At 43.5% G+C, this 15544-nt stretch overlaps 1 protein-coding gene across 1 annotated transcript in view; it reads left to right on the forward strand.

Moving 5' to 3' along the window:
* Positions 1–15544, forward strand: part of LOC146310028 (voltage-dependent T-type calcium channel subunit alpha-1I-like) — a 151862-nt gene that overhangs the window by 28302 nt on the left and 108016 nt on the right. Inside the window, exon 4 of the mRNA XM_084745182.1 lies at positions 10950–11109. Within this exon, the coding sequence (XP_084601308.1) occupies positions 10950–11109 (160 nt within the window). The remainder of the gene's footprint in view (positions 1–10949; positions 11110–15544) is intronic.

Raw genomic sequence — 15544 nt, forward strand, 5'->3', positions numbered from 1 at the left:
TATTTGTTTGTGCAAAAGTGCGCGCGGTGCAGGATAATTGTGCTTTCATGTGGCGATGTACTCTCTGTGTGTTTGTGCTTGTACTTTCTCTTTGTTCTCATGCGTGTCTGTCAGTCTACATAAAGCGCAAATGCAACTGCATGAAAATTCATGTATATGTATTACATCTCTGGCTTTTTTGTGCGCCCGCATGCCACCTGTTCCCCATGGGGATCATTAAACATTCATCTTATGCTTAATCACACAGCCCACTCAGGCCCTGAGTCACAGCTTTATCAGATTTACAAACCATCCATTAATGCTGCTTCACTGATCAGTCCGTGACCATAACCCCGTTCCTCTCATCTAAAACTCACTTCTTGGCCCAACTTTTTAACTCCTATTGATTTCTGTGTCCTGCTGCCTTATCAGGCAGCTCTTAATCATTGTAAGCATCAATTAGCCTGCCTGAGCTAGGTTCAGACTGGTCTCATCACTTAGTTCCAGCACTTTAGCAGTTAGCCAGGCATTTGCAGCTAATGCTAATCGCAGGTAATGAAGTTTCAGATAAGTAGTCGGTAGAGCAAAGCCGGGCAGTCCTGTACGCACACTACACAAGTTGCGCAGGGCCCAGCAAATTACCTACCCCACCTCTCCCTGTCAACTCAAAGCGAGCGCCAATCATAGATATACGTGAACAGGTGAGTGTGTGCAACTTCATTGAGAGAATGAAGCAGAACTATCCACATTTCATCATGAAAAAGAGAAAAAAGACAGTCCGAGAACAGCAGTCAAGTAAACTTGTGTTCTTTCCGTGTTTCACGTTGAGTTGATGTGCATCTCTTAGTCTGTCTGTCTTGTTCTCTGTGGTCTGCCTGTGTTTATTATGTGGACGTGCTCGTATTTGCATGCAGAAATTGAAACTTGTGCTCATAATTTTTAAAGGTAGACGAGATTGACAAGCGACGATGATCATTTTATCTTTCAGTCAAGGTTTAGTTACAACTCTGGACTAATGCAAGAAGGAAGGCAATGGATTGACAGTGACTCTTAATTAAATATTGAATATACAATGTTGCTTAGCCGGGCATACTGGATGCACATCTCTCATGAAATAATAACTATAAAGTATTCAGGAAAGCTATAAATAGTAGTTTTTATCTAAAAATGTATAAAGGGAAATCTGAGAGAGTTTTATTTTACTATGTTGATACATAAAGTTTCAGCCATATGCTTTAATAATATTGTAATGTTATTTATTACCAGGTGGCAGAGCCAAATCTCAGTGTTATATTTTATTTTAAACCATGATCATGGTGACTAGTCTTCTCTGATTGGCTGGCAGGTGTGTGTTGAAACCACTTGACGCACACATAGTTTGGCTCGAGTTTAATCGTTTGAAATTCATCCCCTACCAGCTTGTTACTATAGCGACATTAAAGAGCACAGCTGTCAAATCCCACACCGCTTCCTAACTGGAAATGATGCAAGCAAGCAAACGACTGATTTCTTCGGTTTTCCTAAATGAGGACGTCCTAACCCGCTCCGTGCGTCAGCAAACAGGCTAAGCGATGTGCCGCTTGCTCAAAAAATCACTGGCCCTGGCTCTGTTTCAGCGAAGGTTCACACACCTTCAACCTATTTTATATGATTAAAATCAACGTGACATCCTTGAAGTTTGTTTCCCCTCATTAAAGCAGTCAAAAGGGAGGATGAGAGACTAATTAACGTGGTTGTGAAGATGCAGCACCTTTTTTATGATCCACAGCAGCCCTTTTTACAGGAAATATCCTCAAAAAGGACAGGGTTTGGAAAGATAAAAGGGAACTTTTGGGACATACAAGTAAGTGAACTGTCCTCCAAGTGCATAGAAACAAGGCTGATTTTCAAAAAAAATACGTTACTTAAATAACTCAGACACCTAATTTACTCATCTTCAGAAAGAGCAATGTTAAATGCACTGCTGTGACATAGGTCATGTATTTATCTGTTCTTTGTGCGGCTTCAAATGCTAAACGAAGTTGTGTCTCTGTAATTTTCGACCTGTATGTTTTGCATACTGCAAGTCGTTTTTTTAAACAAAACAGAATTATATTTTTTATCATTTTTTTTTACACCCAAAGCTCAGTAACGTAAAGTTCTTTGTGGTTCTCTCTCGCAGCTCGATTAGATGCTGTTCGATCAAACGAAGTGGATCCAAGTGGATTCAGGAAATGATGGGAAACTGACTGATTTATGGATTCCGTTTTTGTTTTTGAAGAAACATACTTTTTAATCTTCTCAAGTCCAAGTAAACTTGTATGTCTTTGGTGTCACAGTCCAAGTCACTTTGCAAGTCTTTTTTGATTTTGTCAAGTTCAAATTTGTGACTCGAGTCCACGTCTGGTAGTCAGAAATATTTTTAATGTTTGTTTTGTTCAGTGTTATCATTTTGCTGCTGCCTTATTTGAATATAACAAAGTGAGGCACTTTTTATACTTTTTCTCAGGGTAATGTTTTGACGCTCACTTTCAGTCTTGAACTCATTAGAGCAAATTAACAGAAGGGTTCAGTCCTTATCAGTGGCCCAGAATTCCCACTCCCTGCAGAAAAAACCTTGGCTAAACAAAGCATATAAACTTATGTAAAGGAACTTCTCCTCAGTATATTAAAGTCACTGCAAGAGGCTTTAAGATATTCCACTTCCACTTTTAAATAATCATGAAATGGGTCCGCGGCAGATGGAGCTGATTGCATGAAAGCCCTGTTGCCTAATTCAGTTTGGACCTTGGGGACAGATACTGTAGATACTGTAGGAAAAAAGAAACCTTTCTAGTTACTGTGAGCAGCCTGTTTTACATGCGAGGGAGTGAGAGATGAGCAGATAGACTGATGTGTTATTTCTTCAATCCAACATCTAAAGCCAGTTATTTAACCTTTGCAGCATATTTTATATATCTGCTTGTTTTGGTCTCAGCTGCTTTCCACAGACTTCTGAGACAGATACCTACACACAGATCCAAAACTTATAGCTTTTCTTTTACCTAGAGAAAATTTGTACTGATTTTTGCTCGTCACCTAAGTATCCAATCATGGTACATTCTTCCTTTTTAGTGTAATTACCTGGAAAAGCAGCTTGTCTTCAATTGATTTTGAATTTTCCAGCGTTACCTCTCAGGTTGAGCCATCAACAAGAAAACCTATTCAGCCCAATATTTCAAACAGACACAGCAGCAGCACTCAGAAAATATGGATCTTAACTGCAATATGCTTCAAGTGGTTTCATTAGAAGGTATTGTGTGCAGCAGAGTTTGCATTTCACAGACAGATTGTAAACAAATCTGAGGATTATGCATCGTAGCATGAATCTGCAGATTCAGATTGGGTTGTTAGCATATGCATAGTTGATGCAGCAGATGCACACATACATTGGTGGACTTAGGAGCGTGTGTGTGTGTGTGTGTGTGTGTGTGTGTGTGTGTGTGTGTGTGTGTGGTGGGGTGGTGGTGGGGGGACTATATTTTTAAAAAGACCAAAAAAGTGCCCTCTTGGATGTGGTGATAGTTAAACATGATACCTTTCCAGTAGACAAAACATGCTAAAGTGCCCTGTAGGGTACCCTTCCAGTGGGTAAAACACAGTCAGGTGCCCTCTGGGATGCCTTTCCAGTGGGAAAAAGATGATAAAGTGCCCATATGGTGCCCCTCCAGTGGGCAAACATGATAAAGTGCCCACTAGGGTGGTTTTCCAGTGGGCAAAACATAGTGAAATGCTCTCTAGGGAGTCTTTCCCGTGGATAAAACATAATAAGGTGCCCTATGGAGTACCTTTCCAGTGCGCTAAAAATAGTGAAGTGCCCTCTGGAATACCGTTCCTGTTGGCAAAACATAATAAAGTGGACCCTGTGGTGCCCTTTCAGTGCAGGGATCAGAACTGTTTAACCATAAATATATCATTATTTACAATGCACTGGTGCCCCACTGCATACAGCTGGTCTCTTTTTCTTTCGCCCCTGTCTCTCAGACAGCCTGACTTCGCCGCTGCGTGCATACAGTATACTGTATATGTGTGGGTGCGTGATGTATGCACACTCTTGTTGCTGACATTGTTATCAGTAAGCTGCATGAGCATGCTGCAGCCTGATTTTGTCCCGTATCTGTGACCCCATTAGAGGTGAGGAAGCATGGGGATAAAGCTATTTGTTCCTTGTTTTGTTGGATCGTTACTTTGACCACAGATACACGGGGAGCATGAGCACACCCTGACCCCTCACACACCTCAATTTGTAACTCTCCAACAAAATGGTAGATAATAGTTCTGTGCTCTGTGTGTGTGTATAGAGTGTGTTTTTGAGGAAATTGGTGTGAGATAGAGGGAGCGCTGCACAGAATAGGAGCGGGAAAGATGACACACACTATAGACACTAGAGAAGAGAAGAGAAGAGAAGAGAAGAGAAGAGAAGAGAAGAGAAGAGAAGAGAAGAGAAGAGAAGAGAAGAGAAGAGAAGAGTCTCCAGGTCGTAGGTGAACAGCACAGGCATATAGTTGCAAATGTGTTTCCATTGTGGCACAAGGGGAGGCATCCATCTTTATCTGGGAACAGCAGGAGCTGGCAAACTGGTACAGTCACCAGGAGGGGAAAGAGATAGAGGCAGGTAGAGAAGGAGGGGGAACGACTGATTTGTGTGATACCGTTGTGTTTCTTTTCTCTCTACTTTTGTTTGCTTTCTTTTCCTTTAATATTTGTGTTAGTTTTCTTTTTTGCAAGTATCTTCTCTCTCTCTTTCTCTCTCCCGCTTTCTTTCTTTCTCATTCCGGCGCTCCCTATTTTTCGGCACACCCTCGGGCCGTGTCTCGTTCTCGTCCTCCCTTCCTCCCCCTCCAATCCGTCTCTCCCTCTCTTCACCCAATTAGGCCTAATGGAACAGTGGCCTAATGAGAAGGACCCTGGGGAACAAACACATTTAGACTCGCCTCCAGCCGCCACCAGAGACACATACACACCAGCGACGCTACTGCTCTCCATTTAATACCAGTAGACGAGACAAATTAGCCACAGGAGGGAGAAAAATTAGCCAAAGGAGAAAGACGGGTGCACACTCACCTCAAGAATTCTTTCTTCTGCGCTCTGAAGATGAAATTTTCATGAATTCCAAAATTTCATTGCGTTCATTGATTTATTTATGCGTCTTTCACAACTTGCTGCTCTACAGAGAGCCAAAGTCAGGATTGAACTTAACCTCAATAAAATAATATTATTCTAAAAGTTTGGCAGCATGTACATACATAGACTGTACAAATAGTGGATGGAACTTCTGGATCTGAAAAGTGAAGCCAACACAAAACTGTCTTAAACCTGCAGTCTTTTTAGTGGCCGGTAGGGGGCGACTCCACCGTTTGCAAAAGGAAAAATGATATGTAAGCCTATGAGAAAATGACATGACCCTTTCAATCAAGTCAAGCTTCAAGTCTAGTAAATCATGGTCCCATTTAGAGTAACAAAAGAGGGTGAAACAGGATAGGCCTATGCTTTAGGGCATGGCTACCCTGTGATTGACAAGTCATTAAGAGATCCAGTCAGATCCAATAATGATGTAAATGAAGAAACACATATCCTGGGGCAGATTTAGTCATTTTGGCACCTGAGGCAAAGAAAAGCATGGGGCCTCTTTTTCTTACTCTTTTCAATCCTTGAATAAATATTAAGTCATAAATATAAATTTTTATTTAACGGTGGAGTTCAGAGGATGAATTCAGGAGTTTCACAGAGTCTGGAAATTATGCAGTCCGGTGGTACGGCAAACACTTTTCTTGAGACGCTCATGAAATTAAGCATAATGACGGCATTACAGTGAATGCATTTTAAGAAAGACATAATTGTGAAAAGTGAAAAGTAAAAAAACAAAAACCTTTGTTAACCATATGTTTATGAGACAATTCATGGGTGTCTTGGTAGCTTGAGACCTATGGCCATTGCCAACCTTTGCCTCATGATAAGCCCCCTCCCTCCTCTGTGTGTATGCTCCATGCTTGCGTGGTCATGTCTGCTTCCAAAAATTCAAGATGGCGACAGCTACAATGCCAGAATCTTTAAGAACAACACGTGCACTGTTCAAAATCAATTAACTTTACACATGCAGATACACACCGTATGTCAGCTTGATAAATGAAGCTCTAAACGTGAGCGCACACTTTTTGAATGGGCACATAATTACTGATCTATCACTAATCACTAAGCTTCTTTGTTTATTGCCGGTGAGTTTGTGTGTAATGCATAAACTACAGGTGTAAATGTTGTCTACATGTGTGCATCATCATCATTGCTCTCTTCCTCAGTCGTCCTCTCTTTCTGTCTCTCCCTCTCGCAGCTTCTCTCCTGTCATTCAGTTTGTTGGCAGTTTAGATGCACTGTTGTGTTTATGACATATTAGCCTACTGTTGAGTTGTTATTCACGAATCCCAGTATGCCGCTAAACACAGACACACACAGACGCACGCACACACACGCTCACCTCTCTCAGGTGTTAGTGCAGGGTTGCTGTGATCTCATTAGTGGATCTCGTGTCTCTTTCTCTTCTTAGTCCAATCAGCTGTCATTATCTTCCACTATTTACATCTCAATATGTCATCACTGCAGGACCGGTGAGGTCATCATTATTTGACAGGGGACACGCTTGTATTCCAGCAATTAGGTTTCATCTAATCATGAATGATTGCTCTTCTTTGTTCACGGGGTGGACTGCGGTTTGCATTTGGGCTTTCAAGTCAGTCTGCTGTCATAAGCAGAATTTGAACTGCGGTTAAAGATGTCTGACACAAAAATCTAGAGAGTACTTTTAAACTTTTAAGTTTGTCTCTAATTATTTTTTTCTAGTTGTTTCATGCCAATTTAAACTACTCATTTAATTCATTCATTCATTCATTATCTTCCGCTTATCCGGGGCCGGGTCGCGGGGGCAGCAGTCTGAGCAGGGACACCCAGACTTCCCTCTCCCTGGACACTTCTTCCAGGTGTTCCGGAGGGACCCCAAGGCGTTCCCAGGCCAGCCGAGCGACGTAGTCACTCCAGCGTGTCCTGGGTCTTCCCCGGGGCCTCCTCCCAGTGGGGCATGCCCGGAACACCTCCCTAGGCAGGCGCCCAGGAGGCATCCGATATAGATGTCCAAGCCACCTCAGCTGACTCCTCTCGACGTGGAGGAGCAGCGGCTCTACTCCGAGCTCCTCCCGGGTGACAGAGCTCCTCACCCTATCTCTAAGGGAGCGCCCCGCCACCCTGCGGAGGAAACTCATTTCAGCCGCTTGTATCCGAGATCTTGTTCTTTCGGTCATGACCCAGAGTTCATGACCATAGGTGAGGGTAGGAACGTAGATTGACCGGAAAATCGAGAGCTTCGCCTTTCGGCTCAGCTCCTTCTTCCCCACGACAGACCGGCGCAACGACCGCATTACTGCTGCCGCCGCACCAATCCGTCTGTCGATCTCGCGTTCCATCCTCCCCTCACTCGTAAACAAAACCCCAAGATACTTAAACTCCTCCACTTGGGGCAGGGACTCTTCTCCGACCCGGAGGGAACAAGCCATCTTTTTCCGGTCGAGAACCATGGCCTCAGACTTGGAGGTGCTGATTCTCATCCCAGCTGCTTCACACTCGGCTGCAAACCGCCCCAGTACAAGCTGAAGGTCCAGGTTCGAAGGAGCCAACAGGACAACATCATCTGCAAAAAGCAGAGATGAGATCCTGTGGTCCCCGAATCGGACTCCCTCTGGCCCCTGGCTGCGCCTAGAAATTCTGTCCATAAAAATAATGAACAGAACCGGTGACAAAGGACAGCCCTGCCTGAGTCCAACATGCACCGGGAACAGGTCTGACTTACTGCCGGCAATGCGAACCAAGCTCCTGCTCCGATCATACAGAGACCGTACGGCCCTTAGCAGAGGGCCCCGAACTCCATACTCCTGAAGCACCTCCCACAGAATGCCACGAGGGACACAGTCAAATGCCTTCTCCAAGTCCACAAAGCACATGTGGACTGGTTGGGCAAACTCCCATGAGCCCTCAAGCACCCTGCGGAGGGTGTAGAGCTGGTCCAGTGTTCCACGACCAGGACGAAAACCGCATTGTTCCTCTTGGATCCGAGGTTCGACTATCGGCCGAATTCTCCTCTCCAGTACCCTGGAATAGACTTTACCAGGGAGGCTGAGGAGTGTGATCCCCCTGTAGTTGGAGCACACCCTCCGGTCCCCCTTTTTAAATAGAGGGACCACCACCCCGGTCTGCCAGTCCAGAGGCACTGTCCCCAACTGCCACGCGATGTTGCAGAGGCGTGTCAGCCAAGACAGCCCTACAACATCCAAAGACTTGAGGTACTCAGGGCGGATCTCATCCACTCCCGGTGCCTTGCCACTGGGGAGCTTCCGAACTACCTCAGTGACTTCAGCTTGGGTGATGAATGAGTCAGCCTCTGGGTCCCCAGCCTCTGCTTCCTCTACGGAAGATGTGTCAGTGGGATTGAGGAGGTCCTCGAAGTATTCCTTCCACCGTCCAACAATATCCCCAGTCGAAGTCAACAGCTCCCCACCACCACTGTAAACAGTGTTGGCAGGGTACTGCTTCCCCCTCCTGAGGCGCCGGATGGTTTGCCAGAATCTCCTCGAGGCCGACCGGTAGTCCTCCTCCATGGCCTCCCCGAACCTTTCCCATGTCCGAGTTTTTGCTTCCACAACCACCCGGGCCGCAGCACGCTTGGCCTGCCGGTACCCGTCGGCTGCCTCAGGAGTCCCACGAGCCAGCCAAGCTCGATAAGACTCCTTCTTCAGCCTGACGGCATCCCTTACCTCCGGTGTCCACCACCGGGTTCGGGGATTGCCGCCGCGACAGGCACCGGAGACCTTACGGCCACAGCTCCGAATGGCTGCATCCACAATGGAGGCAGAGAACATGGTCCATTCGGACTCGATGTCTCCAGCCTCCCTCGGGATCTGGTCAAAGCTCTCCCGGAGGTGAGAGTTGAAGACCCCTCTGACAGATGGTTCCACCAGACGTTCCCAACAGACCCTCACAGTACGTTTGGGCCTGCCAAGTCTGTCCAGCTTCCTCCCCTGCCAGCGGATCCAACTCACCACCAGGTGGTGATCAGTTGACAGCTCAGCCCCTCTCTTCACCCGAGTGTCCAAGACACACGGCCGGAGGTCAGTTGACACGACCACAAAGTCGATCATTGACCTCCGACCTAGGGCGTCCCCATGCCACGTGTACTGATGGGCACCTTTATGCTTGAACATGGTGTTCGTTATGGACAGACTGTGACTAGCACAGAAGTCCAATAACAGAACACCACTCGCGTTCAGATCGGGGGGGCCGTTCCTCCCAATCACGCCCCTCCAGGTAACACTATCGCCACCCACGTGAGCATTGAAGTCCCCCAGCAGGATGATGGGGTCCCCAGTCGGAGCACTTTCCAGCACCCCTCCCAAGGTCTCCAAGAAGGCCGGGTACTCTGCGCTGCCGTTTGGCCCGTAGGCCGAAACAACAGTGAGGCACTTATCCCTGACCCGAAGGCGCAGGGCGGCGACCCTCTCGTTCACCGGGGAAAACTCCAACACATGGCGGCTGAGCTGGGGGGCTATTAGCAAGCCCACACCAGCCCGCCGCCTCTCATTGTGGGCAACTCCAGAGTAGAATTTAATTGAACACAACCAAAACAAAAACACACAATTCTGTTAAAAAAAAAAAAAAAAGTACTGTACGTATGTAACTTTGAAGGATTGCACGTTGCATTTCGGCGATATTCTATGTACAGTAAAGAATAGTGGGTTCAACAGTATTTCTCTATCAGCAAACACAGTAACATAGTGGATTAGCAAGTTATTAAATGACATTATGCGACAAAGCTAGAGTGTTCACTGCATACTCTGTGGCATTTGACAGAAGCGCAGACAAAACCAAAAATCAAGGGTATTGATGATCAATTAAAAGTGATCGGAGAGTAGGAGAGTTTGTGTCCAATGCACGGATAACTAATGCATATAAAAATGTCTAGAAACTGTTGTTTGCTTTTTTTAAGTAGTAGTAAGTATGACAAAAATATTAGTAATGGAAACACAAAAGTAAATTTCTTGCAGCACTAACAGCGTTGAAGTGTCCCCCTGTGAGATAACAGTATCATCAGTTGAGTTTGAGCTCACAGGTATGTTTTAAAAGTATTGTAATATGGCCTGGGTTACACTTTCTTGATCAACATAACAAAGATTTTTTTTTAAATAAAAATATTTGAAAAGAAGCAAAATATTCACTGGAAGCATATACATTTTTCCCCAACAGAATTTTTCCTGCAACTAAATCACAGTTAACATCCTTGATGGTTATATTTATATTTGGTTCAGGTTTAGGTGCCCTGTTCCTCGCTACGTCCTTATGTCTTCTGTGTACTGTGTACAGTTTAGTTAGGGCTAACCCAGATTTTGCTGTTCATTATGACGATTTGATAATTTGTTCCTTTTTCTCAGTTCAGTGCCACACTAGATTCTTAGATCAGCTTAATTGACTATGTTTTACCAGTGACAATCACATCTGGAATGTGAAAACATCAGATTTCCACACAGTAAGAGAAGGCAAAAGTGTGCGTCAGGTAGAAAATCCCAGCGCACTGTGGAGCAGCTCTCCCTCCGGGCCGCTGCGCTCCGTTACTATCAACCTTCTCTGCTTCCATTACAGTTAGTTTTGTAGTTTGTGGCGATTTCTGATTGTACAGTTTTAAATTCTGTCATGCTGTTGCACTGCTCTCTATACAGTGATACAGCTAAATAACAGGAGCAGAAACTTGTTTGCCAACCACTCGTTTCATTTTTCGCTCATCAGTTGACGATCAGTGCATTTTTTAAAGATTCCTTCTGTTGTATCCTGTTACTGTAAAAAATGATGCCACTTGCAGCAACATTTGAGTCCACATACTCTGATGTACTGATTGACTGATCTGCTGATCACACACACAGGTATGCGCATCCTGGTGAACCTGCTGCTAGACACTCTACCCATGCTTGGCAACGTGCTGCTGCTCTGCTTCTTCGTCTTCTTCATCTTCGGCATCATCGGCGTGCAGCTGTGGGCGGGGCTACTGAGGAACCGCTGCTACCTGGAGGAGAACTTCACCCTGTGAGTTAAACACGTAGATCATTGTGTGCAGTGTGTGTGTTTATACAGTCACACCTGAAATATCCCCCTTTCACATGGGCAGAGGTTGAGTATTTATCTTTTTAACAGCTTTTTATTTTACATCTCTCTCTACTCTCTATGCCCTACATTTTCAAAAACAGGCTTGTTAATGTTTAGTTTTAATGCATTTGAGAGGAATTCTTATTTTAAATTGGGCAGGATAATAATAAATAGAAAAGACAGTTTCTTAGTGTATCCATCAGTGCATATCACACACAACGGCTGTAACAACATGAAAAGTACAACAAATGTAACAAGACAAAATGATGCACAAGACATAGCAACAGGTAATGTGATGTAATGGGATACAACAAGATGAAAATGACATAACAAAACACAACAAAATGAAAATGACATAACCAGACGAAAACAATGTAATGAGACTAAACGTAAAAGATACAGCAAGGTGAAAATGATGTAACAAGACAGACACAACATTACAAGATGAAAATGAGATAACGAGATAAATACAATGTAACAAGATAAAACAAAGTTGAAACAAAGAAAAGATGTGGTAAAACGCTGTAACAAGCTGAAACAAAGAAAGAGATGCAATTAATATTAATAATTATAATATTAATTATTTTTATTTGAATCATTGTGCACCACCTTCCATCAAATCTTTTATGTCCATCCAAGCATATCATGCACAACAGAAGAAATGAGACAAAAACAATAAAGACAAAAAAAAGCCATAAAAGACATAACAAGATGGAAACAATCCAACAAGACAAAAATGACATAACAAGATGAACACAATGTAACAAGACATAACAAAATGAAAATGACACAACAAGACATAGACAAGGTAAAGGACATAACAAAATGATAAAGATATGACAAGATGAAAAAGACATAAAAGACAAAATATAGTGTAACAATGACGTACGAAGACAACAACAAAATAACAAAATGTAACAAAATTAAAACGTGACAAGACAAAAATGGTGTAAAAGACTTAACAAGACAAAACAGGGAGACTTGAACGTTTAAAAAAAGTGAGCCATTAGTTTTGCAAAAAAACAGCCAATAGAAATGTCCTTCAGAGGAGGACTTTTTACTTTTATACACTGAGTACTCAGAGCCTGAACTTTTGCCACCTCTGCACATGGGGTTCATACAAGGTTATAGTTATTCTGTATGATTTGAACAGCATGTACATTAGCACGTTGTCTTTCAGCTTTTTTAAATGTTCCTCTTCCAAAGCCAGCTGTAACAGTACAGTTTTTCCCAGTTTGCAACTAAGAACGTGATTAGACTCCAGCTGCATGCTGCATATTCATGCCCCTACATGACAGCATCACCTACTGTGTCTGAGTGACATTCACCAGTATTCAGGAGTGTGTGGTTTCATGCCATTGTCTAAGCTTCCTTTTTTTTATGCTGGCATCAGCTCGCCAGAAAGACACATACCCCTGATGTGTGTGTACTAATATGTATATAAGCCACATATGCTACTCTGTGCCTCTGCGCACTGTCTCCAGTTATGCTGACGCAGCATATACTAATGACAGATCTTATGGCCGGATGAAAGGGGACACGTGTCCGCCAGCTAGCACAGTCCTGCCCGCAACAACCTCTACAGTAATCACTTCATGAGGTTACTGTAACCGACAGCCGTTGTCTGTTTGAGCATGTCTTTCTTTGTCTTTTCTGATGTTGCATAAATTCATCCCCTGATTCAGGTCAAGATACAAAGACTGATCAAGATAAATCAAAGCACCGTTTTCTTCTTGTTTTATCTTGTGGGAATGGAGAGACACACGGCATCATCATGCTGCTGCCATGACTGTGACGTCACCTCCCTCTGAGTCTTCTTGACCAGGGTGGAGATGCGTGGTGTCCATGACAGGTCCTCTGCGATGTGGATTCCCAGGAACCTAAAGCTGTTCACCTGCTCCACCTCAGCTCTACTGATTTAGACAGGGGTGTTCGTCTTTGCCTCCTGTTGAGCAGTAGGTTGTTCCCTGTGCATCACTGCTGATTTCTTCCCAATATGAAGTCTCATCATTGTTTGAACCCAGCTGATGTTGGTGGTGTCATCCTTGTCGGGGTGCTGCAGTCATGGGTGTACAGTGTGAACAGGAGGGGGCTGAGCGCACGGCCCTGGGGGGCTCCTGTGTTGAGCACTGCCAATCTGAAGTGTATACAATAGTGATAACACTGAAGCACTATACTGTAGTGACTGGCAGGACCAACTGAGTCCTAAATCCTGCATTTGTCAACACTTTTCCTCCAGTGGACTGGTCAGCAGATTTTTTTAGCATTGATCTCACATTGAACTGAGTGGTGGTTATTATTTAATCAAAGTATCATTTTTGCCTATTATTTAAAAGCTTTGTACTGACATATTATGCAGGTTTGCCAGGGTGCTTGTGTGCATAATTAGAAGGGTCGTTGTGAGTTAACGCTTGAGGACTATTATGCTAAGTAAAGGGCTAGCATTACCTCTCTGAGAGGTTATAATAGAGTGGGCTAAGTGTCGCAGTCAAGTGCAGCATTCACTCTGCGATTTTACACCCTGCCTCTTTTGATCTCCGCTTTTTGTTTTTCGTGTCTTATTCTGCATTTTTCTTGCCTCTGTGCCTTCTTCTTCTTCTTTTTTTTTGAGAGGGGGGGGACCAAGTCTCAAACTATTCTCGCTATATCGTAAACAAGATGTGGCTTCTTTCCATTACGTCAATCTTTATTTAGTTCTGCAAGTTAAAATGCTGGTCATGGTATCTCTAGGAGCTGTACGCAGGCAAACTGGACTTGTTTGAGGTTCCTGAAGACGTCTCACCTCGGCCGGGAGGCTTCTTCAGTCCTAACTGACAAATGTCAACGTCAATGTCAATCTTCACTTGTCAGTTAGAACTGAAGAAGGCTCTTGGATGAGAGTTGAAACGTCTTCAAGAACCTCAAGCAAATCCAGTTGGCAACGCAAGTTGAAAATAAAAAAATCCTTACAGAGCTTGGGCGATTTGTTGTGGAGGCACATTCACTACGCTGCACTAATGGCCTCAGAGGGCAGGTCAACAGCACTTCAAGAGACAGTTTTATCGTTTCATTTTCCAAAGCAAGATCATGGATGTCTGTCTGGGTCATTGCACAGATTCAGTGCCTTTTTCATCCCCAGGACATTAAATACATAAATATGCATTAAACATATCAGTATAACACATTATGTAATCAAGCAAGTGTCCTGCACTTTGTCCTGTTTTAGCCAATCCCCACTATTTAATACTACAGCTTACCATAAAATATAATGATAATACACCTCTTGATTCCAATGGGCAGGGCACATCTGTGCCATAGTTTTGATCTGCTGTACACATGGCTGCATGTCCCACCAGGAGATTTTCAGAAGTGGAGTGTTTTACCCACTTGATTATTTTTACTTGCTCGGGTTTTTGTAGATTTGGTCCTGTTTCCTTGCTTTTTGTGCTTCTATCATGGATAAAAAAGGCTTAAATAGTTTCTTTTTTTTTGTCTGTTTGTATGATCACGAGTCTGCAGAGGGTATTTTATTTTGAAAACTGACCAGAGTCTCTTTGCTGTTTCTGTGTCTGACTTCCTGCTTGCCTGATCTGCTCTGTGCATAGTCTATTTCCAATTCCCTCATCAGAAATTCGTAATATGACACATTTTAGTTGTGTCCTCAGGTTTTCACTCAGTCCTGACAAATCCCCTCTTTTAAATCTTTGGGACATTACACAAGTCACATGATCAATGAGAAGTAGAAGACCCAAAGTAAATTCTATTACTCTATTTTCTGTATTTCTGATCATATTATAAGTGTGATTGATCTTAACATTCAGTCCTGTTGACCAAATTATTTCTTAGATGTTATTTGTTCTTTGTCAAAAATAGTTTTTGTAAACTACTTAAAGGTTCTATGTCAGGGTTACCTAATAGGGTGCTGTGTGGCCCTCGAACCATTTACTAATTCACAATAAAAATATATTGATTCACACTGTTTTTACTAAGAAAGGGGGTTTGGCCTCTTGGTCTGCCATAACATCCACCTACGGTGACACTTGATTTCTGTGCACAGATGAATAAAATGAAAAATGGACAGATGAATTTGCAATATTTTCCAATTGACATCTGCTTTATGCAAGGTTGCTTATATCAGGTGCCATCACATGTCAAAACATACTGGCGTCAGTGCAGAGTTCCTGCATGGCAGCACTGCAAGAACATCTTATTTATTAAAAAACATTATTAATGTTGCTTTATTAACTGGTCCCTGATTTGCTGTCATTTTGCGAAAGTGGAGCCTGGGCAAAGCAAGTTTCCCAAAGAGTATCCCTGTTCTAAGTGTTCCCAAGCTATTAGTATGGATACCATAATGCTACATTTAATGTATTTACAATAGCTATGCTAAAAACTT

The sequence above is a fragment of the Lutjanus erythropterus genome, chromosome 19 (assembly GCF_056507025.1).
Source record: "Lutjanus erythropterus isolate fLutEry1 chromosome 19, fLutEry1.hap2, whole genome shotgun sequence".
Classification (NCBI taxonomy): domain Eukaryota; kingdom Metazoa; phylum Chordata; class Actinopteri; order Lutjaniformes; family Lutjanidae; genus Lutjanus; species Lutjanus erythropterus.